Source organism: Pithys albifrons, chromosome 3, assembly GCF_047495875.1.
Source record: "Pithys albifrons albifrons isolate INPA30051 chromosome 3, PitAlb_v1, whole genome shotgun sequence".
NCBI classification, from domain to species: Eukaryota; Metazoa; Chordata; class Aves; order Passeriformes; family Thamnophilidae; genus Pithys; species Pithys albifrons.
The window spans coordinates 5,585,952-5,613,270 of NC_092460.1; the positions used below are offsets into that span (position 1 = coordinate 5,585,952).

At 45.4% G+C, this 27,319-nt stretch overlaps 1 protein-coding gene across 3 annotated transcripts in view; it reads left to right on the forward strand.

The window, feature by feature from the left end:
• FRMD4B (FERM domain containing 4B) overlaps positions 1–22,971 on the forward strand; it is an 83,400-nt gene extending 60,429 nt beyond the window's left edge. For all 3 annotated transcript variants that reach the window (XM_071550267.1, XM_071550268.1, XM_071550269.1), the window contains 12 exons: positions 8,676–8,752; positions 9,236–9,374; positions 9,864–10,005; positions 10,121–10,254; positions 10,341–10,460; positions 11,696–11,924; positions 15,054–15,110; positions 16,506–16,653; positions 17,544–17,669; positions 18,307–19,112; positions 19,687–19,819; positions 21,377–22,971. In XM_071550267.1, the coding sequence (XP_071406368.1) occupies positions 8,676–8,752; positions 9,236–9,374; positions 9,864–10,005; positions 10,121–10,254; positions 10,341–10,460; positions 11,696–11,924; positions 15,054–15,110; positions 16,506–16,653; positions 17,544–17,669; positions 18,307–19,112; positions 19,687–19,819; positions 21,377–21,497 (2,232 nt within the window). In that variant the 3' untranslated portion in view covers positions 21,498–22,971. The remainder of the gene's footprint in view (positions 1–8,675; positions 8,753–9,235; positions 9,375–9,863; positions 10,006–10,120; positions 10,255–10,340; positions 10,461–11,695; positions 11,925–15,053; positions 15,111–16,505; positions 16,654–17,543; positions 17,670–18,306; positions 19,113–19,686; positions 19,820–21,376) is intronic.
• The last annotated feature ends 4,348 nt before the right edge of the window (positions 22,972–27,319 follow it).

Here is a 27,319-nt window from a genome sequence, read left to right on the forward strand (position 1 = left end):
TAGTGTATTTGTGCCAAAACCCAGAGCTTAACAAAACTTCCTTGTTAAGAGTAATTCCCTTTCAAACTTCCAACTCGATCTTCTCTTTTTCCAGAGCAGGCTATGATTTGTTTTTTCTTTGTATATTTATATACTTGTGTGTCTAAGGTGATCTCTCATGTCCTTCCTTTAATAAAATAGTTTCCTCCCAGGTCTCTCTTTCCATGCCTGCATTAAATGACAGGGACACAAGAAGAACCCTAGGAAATCAAGCTATGTTAATGCAGCCATTGATGGTCAAAGAAGAACATCAAGGAGCTCCTCTTGCTTCTGAGCACTTCCCTGTTTTTAGGCAACATCTATAAGGTTTTCCAGGCAGGAAAGGATCATTCTCCAGCCAAGATGTCCAGCTGTGACCAGCAATGCTCTCCAAGAAAATGGAGTCTGGCTGGCTGGAAGTATTGCTTCGCCAAGCAGTTTTTATGCTTGTGGGATTTCAAGTTTACAACATCAACCAGGCAGATTAAGAATATTTTTTAAGGTCAGCAGGGCCCAGATACCAAGTCACACCCTGCTACAGTTAGTTATGAGGCGTTGGCTTTGAATGCAGCAGGAGCTGTGTTTAAAAAATAAATAAATAAAAACCAGAGGTCACCTCTGTAGTGGAAATGTTAACAATGCAAATTATAAGAGTAGTTGGCTTTACTGAAATTATACAGCAGAGAAGAGATATTAAAAGGGAAGGTGAGAGAGGAGCCTAAGTGCAGATGAAAGGTTTAATGCCAGTAAGCTCATTGAAAGTGTGGGGATGGATATGGCTGTAGTAGCATCATTAAAGATTTGTGTCTGATGTCTGTGTGAGGGGACAAAACTGATTTAAGCCACAGTTTGTCCTGAGCTGTGGCTGCTCTTAATTTGTGGCTAAATATGCAAACAGGTTCTTTATACAGTGTTTCAGGGTTTGAAATAAAAAGTGCACTTCTGGTGATCAGTAGAAGTGATTGGAATCAGGTCACTTTTGGTAATTAAAGCAAAGGGCTAGAGAGGAACCCATGTCCAGACAGGCTGCAGCCTTGCTGCCTGTGATGCAGCAAGCAGAAGTTTCATTTTCATCAGTGTCACTGTTTGCTCATATTTATGAATGTATCAGAATTTATTTCACAGAGAGGAGGGCATGTACAGCTTACCTGAATCTCCCAAGAGTCAACAAACACAGTCCTCTCTGGAGCAGCAGGCAGGAGGGCAGCAGGCATGTAAACTCCTGTCTTTTAGAGCAGAGGTCCTAAATTTGCTGGATTTAGCAGAATTTTCTTGCTTTGCTTTTTGGAATGGAGCCAAACTCACTACTGCCATGTGCTGCTGTTATCCTGCTGTTTATGCTGTGGATCAAAAGTGCTGTTGTGTTTATCCTTAGACATCTGGGAAAGAGCATCCTCATTGTGCTTCACTTCTCCAGTTGATGTTCAAATATACATACAGCTGATTAACTCAATAAAAGGGAAAGGCTGAGCTCAAGTCTAGTGAAGACCAAGCTGATCCTTCCAATTTTAAAAATACAAGTGGTCTCTGGGTGTGCAAACCTCTCTAATACTGATTGTGCAGAAAAGCTGCTGCATTTCAGGTGGGAGGCTTTGAACAGGAATTGGTGCCTGTGCCCCAACTGGATTCACACCAAAGGGATTTATTCTGCTCCCTGTGTCTTTTCTGCAGAGCTGATGGCTGCTGGCAGATGTTGCTGGGTTTGCTTAATCATAGAATCATAGGCACCTGGCAAGACCTAAGTCCATGTTCAGAATAAAATTTAAATAATAATTTTATATATGTATATTTTGGCTTCAGCCTTTAATGCAGAGTCAATTAAATCCAAGCAACTATAACCATCCTCCTTAAAAAGTGAAATCTTCTGGCTTTATCCAAGTAGGTCTTCAGGCAAAGAGACCTAAATATGAGCCTTGGAGCACAGTGGTTATCCCAAGTTTTTGTTTTTGGATCAACACAGTTTCATGGAGTCCAAGGCTGAGAACCCTTAACAGGAAGCAACTTGCATGACAGCCCTGGATGAAGCAATCTCCAGATCCATATCACCCAGCCTTGCCAACACTTGTGCATCTGCCATCAGTCATTGCAGAGTAGAGTATGCGGTGTTGGAGAGGATGGTGTGTAACTCAGGGCTGGACCAGGAGAACCTGCCATGTCTGTCTGTGCAAAGCTGGCTGGGGAGGTTTGACTCTGGCTATTAGTATTTTGCTGGTTGACCTGAGATGGTTTGGACAAGGGAGTTCTGTTGCTTTAAGTCACTCCTGGAAGCTTGTATTGCTTTGGAAGTGGTTTCCAGCAAAGCCAGTGCCCCCTGCCCAGGACTACCAGCTGATGGGCACTGAGGGAAGAACTGTGCTCCAGCTCCACAGTAGACTGAAAATTGAGAGTTGCTTTGTGTATCATTTGTGAAAACTGTCTTTCTAGATAAAAGCCGTGGCTCCACACTGGCTGGAGATTACACTGAGCTCACTTGATTATCATCCTGAAGTCTCACAAGACATTAAAAAAGACTGGGTTTGGCAACCCTTGCTCAGATTTGAGTTTAGACCTGGGATTAGTTCTGCAGTCCTGCTGCTTTGCAAACACATTCTCCCTTCAGCTGCAGTTATACCGAGAGACACCTCCTGCTTGGAGAGGTGCCTCCTGCTTGCTATGGGGTGGCATACCAAGGTCCTCTCCCCAGTCTCCCCTGAATCAATTAGGAAAAGCATAAAACAGGTCCCAGGACTTTGTCGTTTCAAAACAGAACAGATCTCCCTTTATCTCTAGCCCATTCTTCTCACTGGTGAGATAAACAATGTGTCTCTTGTTAATGGAGGGTGTATTAGGGCAAGAGTCGAGTTTATTCTGCCAATATGTGGGGATCCTCTAAGGGTTAGAGAAGGCAGCTTATTGGCTTTTTAACTTGTTCTCTCACTTCATTGTGTTTCTGTGGGCGACTCCCTGGTGATAAATGAACTACATTATCTGAAGAGGAGAACTAATCTTGCTACAGTATTGTTTCAAATATACAAGAATATTGGTTTTGCTGCTTGATGCTTTGAATACATTGTATTCTCAGAAGTGTTTTGTTTAGTATATACTAGTTCTGAAAGGGGAATTGTTTATCATAGAATGGTGTGGGCCAGAAGGAACCTTAACGGTCATCTCATTCCAACCCCTTTGCCATGGGCAGGGACACCTTCCACCAGCCCAGGGTGCTTCAAGCCCCGTCCAACCTGGCCTTGGGCACTTCCAGGGATGGGGCAGCCACAGCTTCTCTGGGCAACTCGTGCCAGGGCCTCACCACCCTCACACTAAAGAACTTTTCCCTGGCTAGATTTAATCCTATCAGGGCTTTAGTTTTCTTAACCAGATCCCTGGGGCTGCTCAATTTCTGTGTATTTCTGTCACCCTCTGTAGGATTCTTTTTTGTGTTTGAGTTTGTTCAGGAGCTCCTTGCTCATCCACACAAGCCTCCTTACATTTTTGCCTGATTTTCTCTTTGTTGGGATGCATTGCTTCTGAGCTGTGAGGAGTTATTATGATATTTCTCTCTTAATTCAACATATGCTAAGAGATGATGCTGAAAGTTTTCCCTTGCAGAACATTTACTTCATGTAAATTTGCTGTCCTGCTTTGCTGAATGGTTCAGAACACAGCAGCATTGCTACAGGCTTTAAGCAGACAGCTTTAATTAGGCAGAGATTTCTTTTATGGTGTTTATTTCTCACCAAGCCATTGATTTAGACTGAAGATACTAAGCTCACATAATTACTTAGATAAACACAGAGCTGTTATGAGGCTGCTCTGAAATTGAGTTCTTTCCAGTTGTGCAAAACTTTGCTTGAATGTGACCTGCTCCAAAACACACGTTTGGGGACAGTTTGGTGCTGAGACATCTTTCATTCGTATTAATGCCAGTGCTAGTGAGGACCAGGCATGTATTAGAAATGTATTGGGAAAAGAAAAAAAAGGTGATTGAAGAGGTTTTTAGAGGACTGGCTTAATATTCAAGAGATGAAGGATGCCTGCAGGTGAGCTCTGCCAAGTTATGCTGGCACAGGTGGGAGCTGTCTGCCTCCTTCCCTCAGAAGTTGCTGCAGGTGGGGGAGTTTGGCTCTCCTGCCATCTCCTCCAATGCCTCCCCCCACAGCCAGGCGTAGCAATGTAAAGCAAAAAGATCCCAGCTGAAGGCAGGATGCCAGACAGCAAAGTGCAGCAGAGAGGCTGAAACACAGCCCTCCTTCCAGTGCTGCTGGCAGGGTGGTAATTTCCTTCATCGGGTGGGGTGCATTCCTGTGGGCAGAAATCTTTTATGTTTCCTTGCACTGAATTGCCAGATTTGTCTGCAGATTGCTGTTCCCAGCCAGTTCCTGAGGTGCTGGTTGTAGAACCTCCTTGCAGGCACTGCACGTACCACGAGGTGCTTTGGAAGCGCTTCTCGAGGGAAAGACTGCTGCAAACACTGGGGCATGACTCGCACTTCCATGCTGACCTTACCCAGTGATGCCTTGGGTGGAAATTTGGAGATTTGGATAATGTAGTTCTTGGCCAGAGTTTGCCATCAGCCTTGGAAACATCCCAGGTGCAGCCTTGGCACGTGCTGTGCCTGGCGCAGCAGTGTGTGGCCACACAGCCCCTGCACTCAGCTGCTCTCCAGATTTTCACTTGTTTGCAAAAAAAAAAAAAAATTAGAAAAAAACCCTAATATATATATTTTTTAAACAAAATTCAGCAGGCTCACAGGAATATTGAGCCAAGGGCCCTGGAGCAGCTCTCTTGAATGCCTCTCCAGGTGGGGGCTCTGCCAGCTTCTTCCTGCAATCCTGATGGGGCCGTTTTTCAGAGCCAGTTTGCTCCTGCTGTCAGGCCCAGACAAACTTGCATTTTATTCAAAACTGGATACAAGATCAGCCAGGTAAAAGGCCAGCTGCTTTTTTTATTAGTGTGTCCCACCATTTAGGCAATCTTTGTCTGCTTTGGGTCACCTTAGACCACAGTTACAGTTCTTTTTGTTCGGGAAGGAGGGAGATCCCTTTTTTATTCAGTGTTTTCTACAACCTGGAAGAGGATCACAGCAGAATGCAGGAAGCCAAGCTTAAACTCGTGGGCTGGGAAAGCAGCAGCTGGGTGGTAGGACTCTGGCTGCTGCACAGAGGTGCCTGAGTGATGAGGTGTGATCAGAGCTGCAGCTCCACTTTTTCCAAAAGGATCCAGAAAACAAACTATGACCAGACCGAATTCTTACCAAAGAGTCAGATAGGCAGACCCTGTGATGCTCAGTGGGAGTTTTCAGGAGTCTTTAAGGATCTGGCAACATACAGGAATGGGAAGGCTATTAAGAAAACATTAATTAGCTCAGGTGGACTTAATCACCTGGTTAAAGGGAACATACATTGCAAAACTTCCACAAAAACATTTTAATTATTCCTAATTGTTCTTCCAGCCCTCAAAAACCAGTTTCAGATTCCCAGATTGTTTTTAATCTTTTTTCTTTAAATATGTATGTAGTTTAAGTAAGATTGAAATTAGAAATTATTTAGGAACATGCCTGTGCAGCATTAGGGAGTATTTGAAGGAAGCAGGATCTCTCTAGTGCAGTGACAGTTTCCTGAGTGTTGCCTTTTTACCACAAGTTGGAAAAACTTAGAGGGAGGAGCTTATTACTTCCTCCCCCCCCCCCTTATATTGAGGCCATTTTTATTTCTTGTCTTCTTAAATTCACGCTTGTTAGGCAGGAACTTGTAACACTTTGATTCAAGATTATTTTTAAGTGCATCTATATAAACATTATTAACTCACAACTTACTGTGAAGCTGCTGATTGAATCATCAGCCTTTTTTTGAAGGACCTGATTAAGAGGGTTTGTCAGAGGAGCTGATTGCTAAGGAGCTTATATTGTTCTTAAATGAGAAAGTTTAAGGACAGGGCACTTTTCAGTCCATAAAAGCAAAACCGTGTTGTGGGTGCAGAATTACAAACACTGCTCCCCCATCTCCCCTGCTGAGGAGCAGCAGAGAGGGGAGCTGGAGTTACCGCAGTCTGTGGGCAAGAAGGTAGATGGCTTTGTGATGAACGTACCCAGCTGCAAATGCTTGGGGCGCCTGTCAGCTCCTTTTGGGCTGGAATGGATCTCACGGGGTGGGGAGGAAATGGGGCAAAGCTCTACCCACATCCTGAGGCAATTCCATTCAGGTTTTCTTTAAAAATGCAAAGGGTGGGTTTTGGGTTTTTTCCTTATCAGCACCGCAGATGATCCTGGTGTTGGATTTGCAGAGTCTCATGGAAGGGTCCACCCAGACCCTTGGAGTGCTGGTATATCCCTCTGTTTGGGCAGGAGGCTGCTCCGGGTGGTGGAGTCGCTGCATTTTGTCCTGCCAGATGCGACCCTCATCACCCACAACTCACTCTGGACAGGTGACCTCTTCTCCCGCAGCCCTCGGGAATGCCGAGAACGTCCGGAGGGGAAAAACCCAAAGGAAGTGATAAAGGGGACGGGGAGTCATCAGCCGCGACGATAAGAGGCAGTTTTTTTCGAGAGGTCATATTTGAAGCACGCCCATCGCTTTTACGAGCGTGGGAGCGGAGCGGGCGCCGGGATCGCCCGGGAACGCCGCGGTGATGGTTCTGGTTGAACCTGTTGCCTCTGGAGTGTGAGTCAAGGGCAGTGGGGCTGAGGCTCGGCACCGTGCGGACCCCACGGCAGCCCCCCCCACGCCACCCTGCTTCCGCCTGGGCTCCCACGAGGGCTCGGGGTGCTCGAAAAGCTGCAGCCCCTCGGTAGAAGCCTCCGCTGTTCCCTCCTCTCTTGGGCTTCTCCTTTATCGGGGGAAAGGGTGTGTGGGAGGCGTTGCAGCGGAGCTGGTGATGTCAGGCGTGTGTCAGCGGTGGGAGGTGAAGCCGCCAAAGCAGAGCGGGACGGAGGAACGGCACGGCCGGTTCGGTTCGGCTCTGCTCGGCTCATGTCGCCCCTGACACTGCCCGGGGGGGACGCGAATTCAGGATCGGTGCCGCGGGCAGGTGAGTGCGGGATGGGGGGAGCAGTCGGGGCTGTGCTGGGATTCCTCCTTGCTGGAGCACCCACGAACGCTATTGCTCAATGTCCTGACGGTACTGCTTGAGTTGTTTCCTTTTGAATCTTCTTAAATGTATTTATTTAAAAGTTCAGTGCCAGGATAGAAAGAGGCTCTTCCGAGAGCGGCGTGATTGGGCAGAGGGGCTGTAAGACAAACTTACTTAAACAGCAGAGTAAAACTCCCACAATCTTCTAGAAAATGATTTATTAATTTTAGTAAATTGCACTTCCACTTGCTTCACTTTCCGTATAGCACGTTCCAATACTCAGTTATAGTCCTAGATCGGGAAACTTCATTGAAGAGAAGGAAAGGCTGCTGAAAGAGCCACTTTTTCCCCCAGACACGCGCTGGGTTATGTTTCATTGTGTTAAAATGTTTCAAATGCAGCACAGTGAAACGCTTCATTTTTTACAAACCTTAAAGTGCTTCCTTCTGTAGTGGGAGGCAGCACAGCAAGTCAGGTTTTGGCGGAGGGTGGCGGGAACATTGTGTGTCGTGCGGCTTTCTGGTGTCGTGGCTGTACCCGTGGAGGCTTTGGAAAAACTCCAATGGGGAAGGGGAGAGTCGCTGTGAGGGCCGGGGTACTTTGGCTGGATTGCTGGTGTTGGAGGTTGATTTGTCACTGGATGCTGTCTCTGCCTACCCAGCCTGGATGGAAGTACCTCCGGTACCCCCGTGGGGGGTGTAGCTCTGGAGTAGCTGGATGTAAACCACAGTGTGCTGCTGCACCTGTGCACCCCGTCACCTTCAGGGGACATCCCTGGGGCACCCATACAGATCCTGTGTCTGCCTAGCAACCTGGCACTGCTGGACAGGGGCAGGAGGTGGTGCCAAAATCCGTGCTGAGGGGCCAGGGAACAGCTTGGCCAAGGCTGGGCTGGGAAGATGCAGCCCCTCGATGGCTCATCCCCAGAGTGTGGCTGATGCTGGTGCAAAGGGAAAGCAGATTCATATGAAATTCTGATCCCACGGGGGCAGCTGCCAAGCCCTAACTGACTTTGATCTCTTCTCCCAGCTGGTACTTTGCAGGAAATATGTGGTTTTCTAACAGAAGTACATTCTGGGGGGTGGCTTCCTCCTGTGGCTGCTCTCTCTCTGTACATGCTGTACCCCTGCTCCAGAATGTCATGCTGGATCTCTCATGCAGTGTCTTCAGAAGAGCAGGGTCTTGGTTTTCCCAGGCTGCTATCATTCCCTGGGAAAGTTCTGACTAAAGGAAATAGACCATAGGTGTCTATGCATTTACTTTGTGAAGAGAGTTTTGCTTTTAATCAGAGACAAAAGGATTTTAGTTACCCTCATAAGATTACTGGGAACTTCTAGCAGTAAAATTAAATGTGATATTGATGGAAATGGGTGTTGTCACTGGCAAAAACCCCAGTTTGCAGTGCATTGTCTGTTAAGAGTATGAAATTACTGGAGGGGCATCCTACATATTTATCTTCTTTCACTGATGTTATGAATGTTGTTATTGCTCAGCCCATGCTATAACTGAGCATACACAGGAACTGTAATTTGCTGAGATTATATCACTTTGGGGAGATAGGTCTGGTCACTGTTTAGTGACAGCGTTCTGCTTCTCTTTCTCAATTGTCCTAGCTATTTCAATGGAAACAACTCGAAAATCTCTATTTCCGTGAGAAGAAATTTGCCGTGGAAGTGCACGATCCCCGCAGGTAAGGCTGGAGGAAGCAGTTGTGCAAGCAGGGTGAATCTTTACCCACAGTGGGGATTCATCATCTGGTGTTAGTGGATGGAGTGGGAGGTGCCTCTGAGTTCAACACAAACACAAGTTTACTTTGGGCTTTGGGACTGATCCTGATCTGGCATTTGGCAGAGGCTGGATCCGGGCTGTGAGTGAAGGGCAGTGCTGGGATGTTGCAGGGGGAAGGTACCATCATAATGGGCAAACTGGAGAGGCTGTTAATGTGTTACAGCTCTGGGTGTCCTCGCAAATTGCCTGTGGTGCCCGCTGAGGATGTTTGGGGAGCAGAGGGAGGACTGTTTGTCATGGCCAAATATGCAGCAACACTGGCTGGTTGGGAGAAGAAAATCTGAGTCTTTGCACCTCCAAAGGCTGAGCCTTGCCTGGTTAGGAGAGAGAGGCATTGGGACTTTGAAGACCCGTCTTAAAACTGCATTTATTTTCCCCTCCTCAGAATATCAGTGTCGAGAAGGACCTTTGGTCAGAGCGGACTGGTAGTGCAGACCTGGTATGCAAACACTTCCCTGATCAAGTCCATCTGGGTGATGGCAATCAGTCAACACCAGTTTTACTTGGACAGAAAGCAAAGCAAAGTAAGTTATAAGGCATTTTACTGCAGACATGAGTTTCAACACCTTTCCTGTATATACCTCAGTGTATGTTTTTCCACAGATGAACTACTCTTCAGAGAAAAGCTGCGAATTGTTTCTGTCAGCTTTTTGAGCAGTCTATTAGTGACAGTATTGCTATTGGATCCATTTTAGCCTCCTGCAATTAAGGGCTATGGAAGTGTAATTACAGAAGAGGGAATTCCCACCTCTCTGTTTAATTTGCCTTTTCTTTTGTCTCCTTCCTGTGTTTGTTTTGAACACAGTGCGAACAGCAAAGAGATTTTTGAGCTGAGAGATTGGTTTGGGTTTTGGGGCAAAGGAGAGAGGAATGGCAGGACTGATGCTGTTGCTTTAGCCCTTAATTTTGAGGCAGGTGAGATGTGAAACGTCATCTTCTGTGATCCCTTGCTCTGAAGTTAATTAGAGGTAACTCAGTGAAGCTGTTTTGTTTTGTTTTTTTAACTCCTTCAGGCAAAAATTCCTTCAGCCAGAAGTTTGGATGATATCGCCATGGATCTGACAGAGATGGGAACACCAAAAGTTTCAAAGCTGGTGACTTTGGATGCCAAGAACCAGCTTATCATGGCCAGCAATGGCAGTTTGATCTCATCAGGTAATACTGTGTGTGAATGTGAGGTAGGCGAGTACAATGGGGCTTGTGTATGTTAAAAGGGAAATGAGACAAGGAGATGACAAAATGGTTTTTATTGGGAAATCTTCTGATCCAGGCTCTCAAGATTCAGAGGTCAGTGAAGAACAAAAGAAGGAGAAAATTATGGAACTAAAGAAGAAAGAGAAACTCCTCCAGGAAAAGCTGCTTCAGAAAGTTGAGGAGCTGAAGAAAATCTGCCTGCGAGAGGCGGTGAGAACTGTACCCTTACACTGGGGTCAGGGGAGTGGGAGCCCTTCTCTCTGACTTTCCTTACCTGGAGCCTCTCTGTTCCCCAGGAGCTGACAGGCAAGATGCCCAAGGAGTATCCTCTGAGTGCTGGAGAGGAACCTCCCCAGGTCAGAAGGCGTGTTGGCACAGCGTTCAAGCTGGATGACAACCTGCTCCCGAGTGAAGAGGTGAGCACGCCACTTTGTTTTCACAGCAGGGGTGGAGTGACCAGACCAGTGGACAAAGCCACTTGTAAATAATCCAGTTTTTCCCTGGAGGCAGCTGGGAAAAGTCACTTGCATAGAAGGGGAAATATAGATGGGTACTGCCCTTCTTTTGCCTTTGAAATGACCAGGAAATTGACTGTTTGAAAAGGCATTAAATTCCCCCAACATGAACCTCTGATTTGTCCACGCTACATGAATTTTAATGGACGTTTTGCTGCTAATTAGAGAAGAACAGGTGCATAATGCCATTTGACAGCCCTTGACTCTGAGCTTTTCTGGAGCATTGACTTGGGTTATGTTGGGATTGTGTTTGAACCCAGAACGTAGCAGGGGTGTGCACTGTTGCCCTTGCAAAATCATCTGTCTGTGAGCATAGTTGTGTGACAGGAGGAGGAGTTTTATCTCTGGCTTAATGCAGCTTCTGCCTAAGTAAAACCTCTCTGTATTGCTCAAGAAGCTAAAATGAACTTGGCAGGCAGAGACTGACTTTGGCGATATGGTAATTCAGATATTTGCAGTTTCTGGACACACATCATTCCCCCTCATTCCTTGTGAGATTTGTTAACAAGCTGCATCATCCAAGTAGTAAGTAGGTGTTTGGCACTTGGTGTCTTTCACCAGAAACTCACTGCCCTGGCTGGCGGGGCTGGTGTACTCCATGTGTGCAGCAAAGTGATTTTATGTGACTGCTTAAATGCTATTAAGCCAAAATCCTGCTGACCAGATTTAATAATGTATTGCTTAGCACTTCTTCAGTGCCTTTCATCTGAGCTTCTCAAAGTAGTTTACAAACAATTAATTAAAGCCTCTAACCCCTGTTACGTAGGTATGATGATACTATTTTCCATTTTTATTTTCTCTGGAGTAGAGAGAGATTTTGAACAGATGTTTTCAGGGTTGGACTCATGGCAGGAGGTTTAGCAGCCTAAACCTGAATTTAAGTGTCTATGTTATGTCACCCAAGCTTGAGAACTTTGGACCTTGCCCAAGAGATCTCATAATCTTACACTAGTCATAGAAATAAGACCTAAGATTTTCATATGCTGAGATTGTCTTGTGTATAAACTTTTGGTATTTCTGTATTTTGTGCTCAAGATTCCCCTTCATCACCACCAAAATAAATGTTCTATTGAATAACCTTCATGGATAATTTCTGCCTGGAGTACAAGCACATAACTCATGTCACAAATTTGCAGGATCCTACTTTGCAGGACTTGGAGAGCAATTTTATCATACACCAAAAGCTGGTGGAAGCTGCAAAGAAACTTGCCAGCGAGCCAGACCTCTGCAAAAACGTGAAGAAGAAAAGAAAACAGGAGTATGCTGATGCTGTAAAAAAGCTGCAAGAGATAGAAAATTCCATAAATGAGTATAGAATCAAGTGTGGCAAAAAACCAACCCAGAAATCAACTCTTGCTCTACCAGGTAAGCAGGAGAATTTCCCATGTTCTGATGAAAACAGGAGATGGGGGAGAAATAATTTGTCTTACTTAGAATCTTTGTTTACACCTTCTCTATATGGTTTTTATCTTCTCCAAGGCAGTTAGGTAAGAAAAAAAAAGATGCAGTTGTTGCATCTGATATGCTCAGTGCACTGGTATAGGCTGGGGGCAGAGCAAGCCACAGTTTTAAGAACAAGTGTAGACAAGTTCCAGCACCAGGTATGGACTGAAGGTGCTGTACACAGAAAAGCTGGCAGGAAGAGCTTAGATGAAGCTTTTTTGGTGCCTGAATTTGTGGTGTATTGAGTGCAGTTGTACATCTGAGCTGCCACATGCAAGATTTCTCCTCCTTCGCTCCCCCAACACTCCAGTTCTAGCAAAAATAGAGCTGGTGAGTTTTTCTACAGGATCCAGGAAATAAAGATGAAAGATGATATTTCTTGATTCAAAATTTCTGATTTCCAGGAAGACATAAGTAAAGTTCAGGAGTTTACGAATGCAAATAGTAGCAAACAGATTTGTTACTAAATTCATTTGCTGGTGATGAGCATAGGGAAAGCAGATACCCTCTGCTCCTCCATTCTGAAAATGTGATTTTCCTAAGGTAAGTGAGGATCTTGCTGCTTTATAGGATAATGTATGGAAACCTGCTAGTGGCTCTTCTAGTCTCTATAGTTATTAACAGTTTTAAGTCATGTTTTACTTCTCCCCTTCATGGAAAATAATATATAGGGATAATTGTTCATGTTGAATTGATTTATTTTTCCCCCTTTACCCCAGAGTAAATGCTTTTTGTGAGGTTAGCAGGGTTTTTCCTGGGAATTACAAGGTGGGAAAGAAAATGCAAGATTATTCTGCAGTTTATATTTGTACCATCTTAATGACCCTTGAGGCATGACCTGTTGCCAGCATGTGTTTTCCCTGGCAAAGATCCTTCTCCTGTGCACTGCCAGATGTCTGTTGGGGTAACTTTTGCTATGTCCCATTCCATTTGAGGGCTTGGTTTGGATCCTTACCTATCACACACCATGGCAGCACTGGGCTGTCCATCATCACAAGGTGCTTACTCTGAAAGGCTGATGATTGCTATTTAATGTGGCCCAGCTAGTTCCTGATTGACAGAGAGGAAGGAAACATTTGTTTTTCCAGTCTCTTGCTCACCAGTCTGGATACTAATTGTGAAAGGTCCTGTAGTACCTGGGACATGTGGCATGTGGTAACAACCAGGAAGGTCAGTGAGCAGCATCCATCCAGGGTGCTGGTTTTGCTGGCAGCTTTTTGTCCTCTTCTGCAAACAAGCAATTTGGGAGTTGGTCCTTAGGCATTTAGCCCATCACTTAATACGTGACATTCTTGTTTGCTGCCTGAGAAGGTGGACACAGCCAGAAGGGACCAGACTCCATGTCTTGGAGGGTCTCCCAGGAGTTAGGGACTGCAAGACAGTGAATACTTAGCCAGCAATAAGCAGCTGCATTCCCTTCCAGTTCCAGGTTCTTGCACTGCAGTGTGTTTACCTGAAGCTGAGCTGTCATCTGCTTCAATAGTTGATATTATGTGTAACATTGTCACCAGCACCAATGTACTCGTGGGCCCAAGGTATCGCTTTCAGAAGGCTGAGCAGTGATGAGTCACTGCATCTGTGAGTTTGGGGAATGACTCGGAAGAAATAATGTGTTACATAGTAGCATTGATTTATTGACTCTGACCATAGCTGTTTTCATCCCAACCCCAAGGGATAGAAAATGAAGGAATTACTGGACTGCTTATCATATTCTGCTTGCTCTTTACTTCCTCTGCAGCCCAGAGTTTCTTCCCATTTTGCAGGAAATTACACAGAGTTGGGATTTAAATTCAGATATGTCAGCATATCTGAGTATGTCAGCACTGCAGACCCCACCTGAATCCAGCAACGTGGCCTTTAGGCTTTAGCTTTTTTCTTTTCCTAGGCAGGTTTTTTCCCCTCCCTGCATTGGGCCCAGTTCCATCTTTACCACCCCATGGTCAAATCCACATGAATCAGCTCCCCTAAAGCTTTTCCCAGTGTCAGGTTGCAACGAAAGCTGCAGCCCATCCTTGGTGGTCTGACAGATTCCTCCAGGGCAGGGGCCAGCCCTTATTTTTGCTGTTGGTGAACATCTGCTCTATTTACCAAATTGTTGTAAGCAGACCTTTCCTGGCAGCCAATTGTGACAGCCAGAGAGCAGTGTACACTGCCTGTGCAGGTGATGGCTGTTGGGAGAGCCAGGTGTCATACACAGAGTGGATGCCACTGTCATCTTTTGTTGCTTCCTTTCTCTCATGCATGAAGGGTCATGGTGACTTTTTGTCCCACCAGTGGTGAATCTTGCCAGAAACAGCCTAGGAACAGATTCTTCTGTAGGTTAATTATCTCTTGGACAGCCTAATTTCTCTGCTGCTGCTGGTCTGCTCCAAACCTTAGCAAGGCATGACAGGCTGTTTCTCAGTGAGATGCAGTGTGTAGTATCAAGGTGAGAGGGCAGGAAGGTGCATTGCAAAATTCTTTGAAAAAATAATAAAGCAGAAAAGAAATAAAAAACCTTGTATGTCTGTGCAACAGTTCCTGCTTTCTGTGTGGCTGGAATTTGCAATAACTTGATGGAAATCAGTGGCATTATTTTGGATTGATATTAATGTAGTTGAAACAGAATCTGCTGATGAAACATTTAAAAACAAATGCCAAATTTCAAAAGGCTTTTTTACCTACCTGGTGGGGTTTCAGGTGTACCTGAAGGAGATTAGATGCTAATAGCCAAGATCTACATGTCTGTGAAGGTTTCTGACTCCTATTGAAGCACCAAAACACCCTATGAGATCTGTTGGAAGTTGAATGGAAAACACCTTTGTAAATCTTGGCCTGATTCCTGCTGCAGATAAAAAAAATCTGCTTTGATAATTCCCTGAATCATTTGCTGAGCTGCAGCAGAGACACAAATTGATGACATGAAGCAGGACTGTCTTCAGGCTGTGGGGTCTAAAGCATGGGGATTGCAGTGCTACAAATAGTAGCTGGCTCTGAAACTGTAGAAAATAAACTGTATTTTGAAATTGATATTGGGTCTCCTATGCTTAAAGTGTTTATTTTCATTCACAGATGATATAATTCCCTCTGAGAGCAGCTCCCTGTCCGACACGACCACCTATGATGATGGTATGATGCTTATCCTTTTCTTCCTATGGAGCGTGTCCGTTCAGAGCCATTCCTTTGACTTAATGTCCTTTAGCATTTCCTATCCCTGGAAATGTTCAAGGCCAGGTTAGATGGGGTTTTGATGACCTGGGGTAGTGGAAGGTGCCCCTGCCTGTGGCAGGGATTTGGAACTGGATGATCTTTAAGGTCACTTGCAACCTAAGCCATTCTGTCATTCGATGATACTGGTGACTTTCAATGATAAACTACTTTGTAGCAAAACAAAAATCAACTGACCAGGAATGTCTTTCTTCTGAATGGGTTGGTACTTGAACATTTCTGCTCTGTAAGGTGATCTGAGTCATCTTTAGGGAAGGCAGTTGGTTTTAACATGACCAACCTGCAAGCTGAGGGCACTGTGGATGTCAGATACTCCGTAGGACATGGCCAGAGCTGGATGAGAGGCCAAAGGACTTACAAGTTGGGATGATTAGCTCAGCCCTCCTGTCTTCACAGCTACTATAAAACTACAGAAAAGTAGAATAGTCAGATATTAACGCTCTGTTTACATTTATCTGTTCCCTAGTGAGCTTGCATCTCACATGAGTTGGTGTTTGCTCAGCTTACTCATTTCACACACACACCCACAGACATACACTCACGCCCTGTTCCACAAGGTGGAAAGGTCTTGGCTTGCCTCTCCCTTAAACTTGATAATCATCATTTGGGGACAAACATTATCTAAATTATTACTCACTTTTCAGTTCGGGCCTGATTCTGATCTCACTTTGTCCCAGTTTTAGACTGGTACAACCCATCTGGTGCTTTAAAATGGAGTTACACCTGATCCCTGTTTGTACAAGTAGAAGTAGAGCCAGGCTTGTGAACATGTTCTCTGTGATGCTTGTCCTGCATTTATATGCATTAGTTGGAGTTTCCTGTTGGCTCTGTTGGGACCTGAGTTGCGCCCTGAGCAAAGTGAGAAGTAGGATCAAACCAACATCTTCCCAATTGCCTTCAGCCAAATGTGTCTGTCAGTTGTCTTTGCTCATTGAGTCGCTTTTGAAGTCAGTCCCTTTTAGGTTGTATTTCAAAACTAATTCTTAAAATGTCATTTTTAAGTAAGAGCTGGAAGGTGAGGGATAGGAGCTGGTGTTTGCAGAGGCTGAGCTTGCCTGCTTGGCCCTGGAAAGGATTGCTCTGCAAACAGATGTTTTCCCAAGGAAGTTCCACTTTGTGATTTGGCACAGCCCCAAGCTGGGTGTAATCTCCATAGGAGTTGGTGGTGCTGGGATATGTTGGAGCCTCTATGTTGACCTGTCTGTGTGGAGGAGATCTCAGTGCAGGCAGAAGAAAAAATACCAAGGCAAAAATACCAAGGATTTTGCTAACAAAACACATATTCCTTTCCAACAGTCAGTGAATCGCTTCCTGTGGCAGCACAGAGACCCAGCTCTGCGCAGCTTTCTCCAAGACTGCCTCCACCAAAGTCCCTCGGGGTGGAGAGAATTCATCTCAGAAAGTCATCCATAAACGAGCAGCTCTTGGAAACTAGACACTCCAGGTAGGCACGTCTTGCTGCTGCCGTGCTCTCCACCTGCTGGCAAGAGCTGCATCCTGCCCCTGCCCAGCTCCTGCCACTGCAGGCACTCTGGCAGAGCTCATTGCCTCCACGCTCCTCTGATTACAGGATTTGCTGTTGGGAGCTAAATTTCCTGTTTAACAACAGAAGTGTGTATAAGTAATGGTCACACTGAGGACAAAACTGAGGAGTACTGTAGTTTTTATGAAGAGGTTCAAGATGGATGAGAAATTTAATAGCAAGAGTTGTATTTAAAGAGTTGCTCGTGCTCACCAATGTTCTCACCTTTTGTCTCCATTCTGGGGGTTGTTTTTGGTGTTAATTAACAACTTGTGGGTTTGCTGATGTTGGTGCTTAAGATAACACCAAACCCTACCCACCTCTGATCCTGATTCTTCTTGGGCTGTGTTTTGTGTGAGCAGCCTGTTGAAGATATGCTTAAAAATGTTGAAAAGTTTTGAGCAATGTCATATCCTTGCTTTTTTCTCACCTGCACCTCAAGATAAACCGAACACTCCTCCATGTGAAGTTTGAAAGTCAAATTATAGGCACATGTAACTGTTTAGCTGTGAAATGCTTCATTTCAAAACCCGATTCCTTTGCTTCTCTGTCTCTTCTCCTTCATGCTTCTGCCCTTTGGCAGCAGCTTTTGCTACCAGTCATCCTGTATAGGTCTCCCTTGAGCCACAAGAAGGGGCTGAATTTTTCTTCCTGTTTAACAACCCTATGCTTTACCTGAGGAAGCACATCCAGTTTTTGCCCTCCCCTGTTTATTCTGCTCTTTTGTTTTTTTTTCTTTATGACTTCAGATGCTCATACTTGGTGTGGTGCAACTTGTGTTTAATTAAATGGGGTTGTCTCCCCTGTTACAGGGATGTGCTCTCGACTCACAGCAGCCCGTACCGGACGCTGGACCGGCCGCCCCAGCCCCATGGCGGGAGGAGCATGCCCACCACCCCTGTGCTCACACGCAATGCCTACAGCAGCAGCCACTTACAGTAAGGGACCTTTGCTTTATGTGCCATGTCTGTCTTAGGCAGCAGAAAAATAAAAGCTAATGATGTTAGGAGGGAGAAGGGTCCTTTGCCATACAGCTTTCACTACAGCAAGGTCAGGCTCTCAAAACGTCAATTAGTGCCATTACTGTGGGAAGAGAGCTGCAATGTGATCTCACCTGTGTTATTAGACAGTGAGAATCCATGCTGGGAAAGGAGAGATGCTATGGTGTAATGCAACCTTGAGAGTCAGAGTCACAGGATACCCACCTTTCCATATTCTTCTCCTAGCTCGTTACTTGTGTAGGCTTTACCTGCTTAAAAACTGAGGGGAAGCCCTCCTGTAAATCATTACCAAGAGTGTGTTTGTGACCTTTGCTGTGTGTTCCCCTGTCACAGGTTAACCTTGCTCACCATGACAGATTATTGTATGGGGGGTCTCCCACTGTTGCAGCAAATACAAAGTTTGGCTAAACTGAGTTTCTTGTGATGCAGATATTCTGTGAGGAAAGATAAGGCTGGATTTGTATTGTGTTTGGATTGAAGAGGCAGCTTGACATGTCCACGCATGCTCTCTCCAGCTTTGTGTGTATGTTTGTGTGTGACAGCCTTTAACCAACCAACATCTGTGTTGTTTCAGGCCAGATGTTTCCCCACACCACTGCCGGCAGCGCAGCGGAAGTCTGGAATCCCAAACCCACCTGCTCTCTGAGACGCCTGCTGAAAAGTCAGCCTTCACCCTCTCCAAGTCGCAGCGAAGCAGCAGCACAGAGATCCTCGACGACGGCTCATCCTACACTAGCCAGTCGAGTGCAGAGTATTACTGTGTGACACCCACTCCCAATCCATACTATACTACTCAGACACTCGACAACAGGACCAGGGGTCGAAGACGGTCAAAGAAACATAATATTTCTGCTGCAAATTCAGGCAGTATGCCAAACCTCGCCCATAAGGACGTCCGCAATGGTGTCTACCACAAAAATCAGGAGCAGCCTTCTTCTCATTACTATATTTCTGGATATTCCCCGTACACCGAGCCTGATGTTTATTACAATGGAGGATATGTTTATGAGAGTGACACAGAGGGGCAGTACAGTGTCAATCCCTCCTATCGCTCATCGGCACATTATGGATATGACCGATACAGGGAATTCAGGTCTTACTACGAGGATGAGGTGGACAGAGTACCACACAACCCTTACGCAACCCTAAGGCTTCCCAGGAAGCAGGTTGCTAAAACGGAGCACATAACCAAAAACATTCACAAGGCCTTAGTAGCAGAGCATCTCCGTGGTTGGTACCAACGTGCCTCCAGCCAGAAGGAGCAGGGTCACAGCCTGCAGGCAGGCTTTGAGTCTGACAGAGGATCTCAGAGGAGCTTGGGCTTTGCTGGCCTGCAGACGCCGTGCTCTCCGAGCAGTCGGGTGTCATCTTTCTCTTCAGGTAATGTCTGATTTCATCTGTGCTGAGTGTTTTTGTAAGTCCCTGCTGTGCATTCAACTCTGCCCCTCCTTTGCTCCCTCAATGAAATCAGCGGAGTGGAAGCCAGGTTAGAGCTCTGTCCTGAAAGGTGGGTAAGGAACTGAGTAAGACTTTGTTCTGTTCTTGGGAAGAAAGTCTTGAGTGTTACCTTCTCCTGAGGGTAAAACTGCCTTTTGCTCTTCGAAGCACAGTAGTCCAGGGAAGCACAAAGAGCCATTTGGGTTTCAAACAAGTGCATTTACCAACTAGGAGCAATGTGCAAAACTTCATGCTATGTAAATGCTCTGTGGCTTCCAAAAGACAGTCCATGGACATCACTGAATGGGTCAGAAAGTCCTTCTAAAGAGATTCCTTAGCTCCAGAACACCAGCTGTACATTGCTTTCCTCCCTAGAGGGCTTGTAAATCATGTTTTGTATTTGCATTGTCTGCCTGTGTGTCCTGCAAAAACTATTGGGAAATTGCTGATGAAAATTGTCTCATTTGCCTCAGCTGATTTTACTGGAGAATGATCTAATTTTTTTTTTTAATTTCAGCATCTTCTGCAAACACTGCTGGGAACTGGCGAAACCCTGTTGCACTGGGACTTTCAGACTACGATACATTGTCTCATTCCTCTTACGCCAGCTGTTACGGGAATGTTTATGGCAACCTTCCTGTGCAGACCAGGTGAGTAGAGTATGTCTGTATTTTTTGTCCTACCTCCTGCATTTCACAGGCTCTTAAAACTTCTGAGCAAATCAGGTCGATTTCAAAGAGCCTGGATAAAGAGTACATACAAAACTGGTGTCTTGAGAGCAGGTTTCTGTGTGGAGTGGATCTGCTGTACCACTATTAACTGTGCCACTGCCTCTCAAGGAAGGGGGAGCAGTCATAATGCAGGATGAACTCATTGGTTGCACAGCCTGTTCCTCTGGCTGGTGCTGGGCCATCAAAGATCTTGCTAGTGGCTGTGATGCTCTGAGCAATATTGTGGGTAGAGCACCCATTGAGGTCAATCTCTCTCTCTCCCTTTGCTGGGAGGTCTCTTCTGCACTCCATCAGCAGTTTGTCAGGACACAATCCTGTTGGATTTCTAAAGCTGTAGTGCTTATGCTGATGAAACTTTTGGGAAAAGAAGGAAAGGAAACACCTCTCTTCAGCCTCATGCCTTAGTACTGGCATTCAAAGGGCATACCCCACCTCTGGCAAGTGCATCTTCCATGACAGAGCTGGACCCAGGAAGAGGGGGAATGCGCTGCTGCTTGCAGAGACCACCTGGTCATGGGGGCTTTCCCAAGGGCTACAGGGAGTCCAGGATCTGCTCGGTCCTTGCGGGAATTCCTGCAACTCTCTTGCTGTTTCTGCTTGGCATTGTCAGGTTATTCCCCTCCACTATAGTAGGCTGGCTGTTGGCAGCAAGGACAGAGTTTCTGCCCTGGGGAGTGACTCTGCCCCCACAAATGCCATCACACTGAAATACAGTTAGGCAGAGCGTAGCCAGCCGTAGCAAGTACCCCACCCCCGCATGTGCCTCCTGCTTTGTGGGTTGCAGTTTGTGCTGTCTGCCAGACTGACTTGTGTGAAAATACTGAATTTTTAATTTTGTTTGTTTTAAAATAAATGAAAGTGTAAGAGAATATATAAAAGCTGCTGCTAGATCCTTTTTTTCCTAAGCTAAATGCCATGGGCTGTTTTATTGCAGTTATTTTGAATATCTACAACAACAGTGTTTAAAAACAGTTTCTACTAATTTCTTAATTTTCTATAATTGAGATTTGAAAATTCAGCTTATATTGGCAGCCTTATCTAAATGAAGTTTATTAGCTATTAATTTCCCATATTCCGAATTGCTTGTCTGATGGTTCATCCGTTTTGTTTTCTGCTTTAATGTGGTCATGGCAAAGCAAGCAATATGCTCATCCAGTGACAGCGCTCATCCAGGCTGGATGGAGCTTGGAACAGCCTGGTCTAGTGGAAGGTGTCCCTGCCCAGGGCAGGAACAAGGTGATCTTTAAGGTCTCTTCAGTCCTAAGCCATTCAGTGATTCTATGACAGTTTGGATCAGCTGAGGTGCCTGTTGCACATAATTTTCCTAATTGCAGCACAAAAGCTGTGTTTGTGCTTGGACCTAAATTACAGTGAGGCAAACTCACCATAACCAGCATTACTTTGAGCCTAAGGGAGGTGCATGAACATGGGGTCTGGGGACCACCCTCAGCTGATCCCTGGTGCTGTCTCTTACAGAACGTATGCAGAGCCGAGCCAGCTGGGTGGTGACGATGAGGATCAGCTGGAAGAAGACTTGTCCAGCAATGAGCAGAGGTTGTTCTGGCACGAGGACTCCAAGCCCGGGACGCTCGTGTAGCCCACCCGCAGCCCCACATTCCTGCCCCTGCGTGCCTTGCACAAAACGCTGTGACTCCGAGGCGGATCTCGGGAGGAACTTGCAGACTGAACAAAAAGAGGAAGCAGGCTGTTTTGCTGGGAAAGATGAAAATCAGCATTTAGAGGGACTGTAGCAAACTGACAAAGTCTTACCATGAATGGAGTTTCTTTGTGAATCCAGATGGCCCACGTGAGCCAGGGCAAGCCACAGTTCATCTATGACTAGATGCAGCACTTGGTTGAAGTATTTATATTTAGCAAGCACTTTTTTGGAAGATTGGAAGATGTTGAAGGCAAACCTCAGAGGAAAAAAAAATGTGAAAAGGATACTCTTATGGAAAAACCAGGAATTCTAGGAGCACAATTCTGATGTCTGAAAGAGGAAGAAAATGAAAATTTATTCTGCCATGGCTTATGATGACCTGGAAGGACTTTCATAGGCTTATGAAGGATAGATACTGTGTGTGTGAGTGAGGCGAAGGGTGACTGAATCAGTATTGGAACATTACTTGAAGGAAGGCTGGGGGCTTTTTTGTTACAGAGGTTTGAATGAGTTTATCTGATTTTGGGGGTGTTGTGAAGAGTGTTTGTTAGCACCACAAGCAAGTTCTGGAAAGAAAACTTGCTGACACATTGTCATGTAGAACTATAGGCAATTTGTGAATTTTGGAAACAGAAGCAGTAAACTTTGAACTCTTTTCCATGATAAAGCATAATTAATAACAACCCATTTAATGACCTTTGCATGGTACAACTGTGTGGAGGAGTAGGCAAATTTTCACAGTGGCTGCATGGTGACCCCTGGTCATTGGGTGACAATTCCATGTTGCTCTGCCGCAGTGGATCGCGGGATCCACAGTGGGGAGCTCCAGTGATCACACAGGGAACAATTTGGTAGTAATGGCCAGTATTTTAAGGTGGATGCAAACACAAACAGCCAAGTGGGTGCCTTAAAATGAGGGGCATTAGGATTGTACCGTGAGTCATCTGAACTGCCAGGTGCGTTGCAAAGTCACTAAGTGACAGAACAGCGTTTCCACAAAACCATTTGTGTAGGTAAAAAAAAACATGACTGCAGTCTGGGTTGAAGGGGGATAAACCTACCTCATGTCATCCATCTGTAGGAACAAATTGGCATGGGTTATCCTGCGAGATTCCCAATGACTCGTCTGCATAGGGTAAAATCTCTCTTGTTTCTTGGCTGTACTGTGCTTCAGGATTCCAGAAATGGTGCTCTTTTGTTCTTTTATACAAAGGATTAGTTACTCCTTGTTCATATTGTGAATAGAAAAGTTTCTGATGAACTTTTTTGATGTTTTTTACCAATATTCCAGAGCATGTAATATATACAGAAGGACACACTTGTTAAGCTGGTACTTAGTCGTTTGTATTATTAGAGTCGCTATTTGGAATTAAACGAACAAAAACAAAATAAAAAATAACTTATTTCCTTGGTTTTGCATATTTGTATAGCCTTCTAGAAATGCGAAAGCTCTTTTTGCTTATTCTTTTACTACTTCTGAATTTTTTAGACCTATTATTTTGTATAGGTCAATAAACTAAAATGTGTGCTACCAAAACCACTTCAGCATTCCTCATATTTCTCCTCGAGTGCTTGGAAAACTGCAGTGTGTGTTATTTCAGGGCTTTCAGTAAATCACCATGATCTGATGTCTTTTGGTGGTGCTAGGTTGGGTGCAGAGGGTCAGTGGCCATATCTGAGGGAAGCTTTTCCCAGGGCAGTTCAGAGACTCCCAAATCACATCCGTAAGTCAGAATTTCTGCCTCTCCCATCAGCTGCCCTGAGGAAGCTGAGCTGGGCTCCCTCAGCATCCCCACGGGAGGGTCAATATCCCTGGACCTGCTGCCCAGCCCCAGCCTGGCAGTGATAGACAGAGGTGGCCTGATGTTGTTGAAAACACTTCCTGCTTGTCTGTCCTCACACCTAAAAATTGCTGGAACGTGACTTTTGGGTTGTTGTGTTGCTCAACTGCTTGGTCCTCTTGAATTTATGCCCTCCTTTCAGTAAGAGTGACTTGGCTTCTAGATGTACCACTACTTCTGCACCCTGGCCACCTAGCAGTTGAGGTTACTCAGTCTCACCCTTCTCTCTTCAGAATTATTTGTTACTCCCTACTTTTTGTGGCATCTGTAAACTTCACAACCACCACTGAATTTTATTATTTCCAAGTTTCTGGTGAAAATCCATATTAATGAGAACTTGCAGGTGTGCCTACTAAAAATACCCCCATGTTGTCATACTTTTCTATTTCTCCAAATAGTTTTTGAGATTTGTCTGTTTGCAAATTCTTCATTCATTGACTCATGCTCCTGGCTGCTTTAAACTGTTGGTGCTTTGAGCAGGAAGCTGAGTGGTCCAAAGTCCAGTTCCTTGCCCAAAGCTCATGGCATCCAGTGCAGGCTGGCAATTATTTATCAGCACTCTGCAAGCTTTTCATTTTAAAAGGGAATGAGGTGTGTAACAAAGTCTGTCCCCCATTTAAAACATTGTTTGCATTCCTTTATTTTAATGCTGTAGCCATTGAGTTTCATGCTGGTTTTCCATCAGTGTTCAGGATTTAGCTCAGCCCAACACATCTGTGTTGGCACAACATTGGTACTTGGCCTGGCCTCCTCGCTTGCTGGGATGGCACCAGCATGATCTCAAATGATGTTGTTGAGGAGATGGGAATTTGAGGTGGGTAAGGGTGTTGAAGATGGTTTGCTGTAGTTGGGGATATTGGGTGTAAGACCTCTAGGGCCAGAGTTGAGAGCCTGATTGCAATTTCCAGTAAGCACGAGCTGGGCTGCAGAGGAGCTGGAAATGGAAGTGGAGTGGTGGCAGCTGTAGCACTTGAGCCCCTCTTGTCATTCTCCACATGCCTAGCCTTGCAGGAGTTGTGTTCTTAGGAACTTTTAGGAAGGGTGGGAGTACAGAGTGAAGAAGGAGGCCCAGATGAGAAATAATTAAGATTTAACTTCTCTTTCTCAGATTTTGTGTGGGGTCAGTCTTGGGTGGCACAGGGGAGAGGGATCTGGTGATGCTGGTGGTACCCAACTTTTACTAGTTGTTCCCCAGAACCCTGAACTTTGCCTTTTGCAGACCTCCAGTTTGCTTTCTGGCATTTCTGGAGCAATGTTTTGATGCATGTGTACCTGTGTTCCCAGAGATCAGGTCTGTATAATGCAGCTGAAGAGGTAATAAAGACATACTTGTAATCATTATCTTGTTTGTTCACAGCTGAAATACAAATTGCCTGTGCTTTGTCTGAATTCCTACCTCATCTCTGTGTTCTGCTGTGTAACCACAGCCTTCCTCACCAGGCTGACTGAGGACATCTAGTGCCTGACGAGTGGCGTTGAAGAGAAGAGCCTTCCTGCCTCTTGTGCTCCTCTGGAATCTGGCCTGCCTCCTCTAGTGTGCAGAAATATCTAGAAATTCTTATTTGGGATGATCAGAGTAAAGCCAAGAGGTGAACAGGGTGAAACACCAGACCCACAAGGTTTAATTTTACAAATATCTCTGTCTTCAGAAGGTAGATGCTGGTGATGGGAGTGTGGAGGGGAAATAAAACACCACTTAAAAATCTGTATGTAATGGAGTGTATCCAAGTGCTTTTAGTTGATGGATGAAGAAAAATAAGACCCAGACCTTGCCAGGAATCCTTAAAAAAGCATTAGGGCACTGAGCTAAAATAAGCCATGCCTCATGTTTTTAATTGCTGTCTGCTTTTTCTCTGCTGTTTTGAACAGAAATACTCAGAGATGTGGGAGGACATTCCTGCAGTGCAGGGACCATGAGGGACAAAGCTCAGGCCAGGATTCCCATCCCAGAGCATGGGCAAACCTTTAAATCTTTAAAATTCAACCCAATATATTTAGGTCAACTTGTCGGCCAAAGTGACTCAATGCGTGATGTGACTCTTGCAGGTTTCTGATGACTTTTCATTAGGGTGGACTTTTCATTATCTTGGACTTGTGCAAAGTGTGAGCAATGCAGCAGCAATGTTTGCAGCTCCTGGGTGAGTGAGAAGCTTCCACAATAGCCCAACCTTTCCCAAAATGTTTGCAGAAAACCCTGTAAAGATTGAAGGTTTGCTCCATCTCCTGGGCATTGGGGTCAGTGCAGGAGAGAAGCTGCCATCACAGCGCTTGCCTGGCACTGTCTGAGTTAACCCCACTCCTAGGCAGATTTCTGCTTTCTACAGTATTCTTCCATCTCTTTTGTGCCTGTCATCTTTAATACATTCTGAGCTAGAAAGCTGAGAGCTTCAGCTACAGCAGGGCCTCAAACAGTAAAATCTCTCACAGCAAACAGGAGCAAAATTTTAATTGTGTTTATTTTTGGTTATTAATTTTAGTTATCTGTTTTTTGTGCATTTCTTTTTTTTTGTTTTCCTAGAGATCTTGTGCTGAGGGAAAAATTCCATGTCCTGAGGAATGTTTAAGCTTGTTGGTAAGGGAAACTTCCAGCAGTGGTTTTCAGATTACTTCTGTCACTTTTTGAAGCTGTTAGAAATGCGACAGGGATAAAAAAAAATTTATTTTGCAAATTTGTGAGGAGATAGAGCTTTATTTGCTGCTTCTTACTGTGCTAGACTGGGCATTGTGTCTCTCCCTTACTCATCCTTTGCCCTTGTTCTTGTTCTGCAGGCACAGGCTGCTGGCACTGGGCTGCAAGGAGAGCCCAGCATTGCTCCTCGGGTCAGTCAGGGATAGTCTGACTGGTTACCAAGGGAGGCAATGAACATGGTATTGGTGTGGAGCCAGGGAAGGGGACCTACAGCTCTAATCTGGGGGCATCTACATATTCCCACTTAATGCAGCCTTCATCTGAATCAATCAACACTTGGATTTCTGTCATTTGGGTAACTCTGCATATGCAGATGTTTGCTGGTCAGCCAAGCAGTGGGAAAATGGACCTTCATCCTGGCATAGATGGTGCTGCCAGGAGAAGGGATGGGGCTGCACCTGCTGTCAGTTCCTGAGTTCAGGGATAAACTTTGTACAATGTCTTTTGTTGTGGATGGTGGTTGTGGTAACAGTCATTGCCCACAAAAATGCGTGGTTGGGACTTTGAAAACTTTAATAGCTCTCTGAATCTGAGCTCAGCATTGTAAACTACTGGGTGGGACCACAGAGCTGATCCCACCACAGGCCTGGGCAGAGGAAGGGGAGGCAATGGTACATTTGCTGTATTGGCATCCACCTTTCCCTCCTGTATAGCTCTCTCTGCTGCCTGCCCTGTCCTGTAACAAATTGGCCAAGTGCCCTTGCATGCCAGGACAGTGTGTCCTCAGCTTTCCAAAGACACCTTCTCTCTTTGCCAGTGTTTCTATGATGTCCATGCCACCAGTGGGTCAGGGTGGTGACACTCCATTGGATGCTCAACCCTTTGCGCTGTCTGTCAGGACCTTCTCTTTCCCCTCCAACATGTTAGACACAGATTTGGGACCACATGGATCATTTCCCAGGGCAGGATTTATCTTCAAAGACCATTACCTAGCACTCTGATTGAGCAAGTCAAATCTGAGGTGATGTATTTCCTCCTTGGAAGAAGGGACAGTGTGAGTTGTGATCAGCACTGGCAGTCCAGGAGGACACATGACACAGATATCAGAGCCTTAGTGACAGAGAATCAAGACCTTTAACCAAGAAGCAGCTCCTTGCCATCCATCCAGCTTCGTTATCCCTGTCTGTCCCTCACAAAGGGAATCACCATAAATCCTTCATCAAGTCCTTGACTTCAGAGGGATGTGCTCCATCTCCCAGGACATCTCCTGCCCAGCTCACACACAGCAG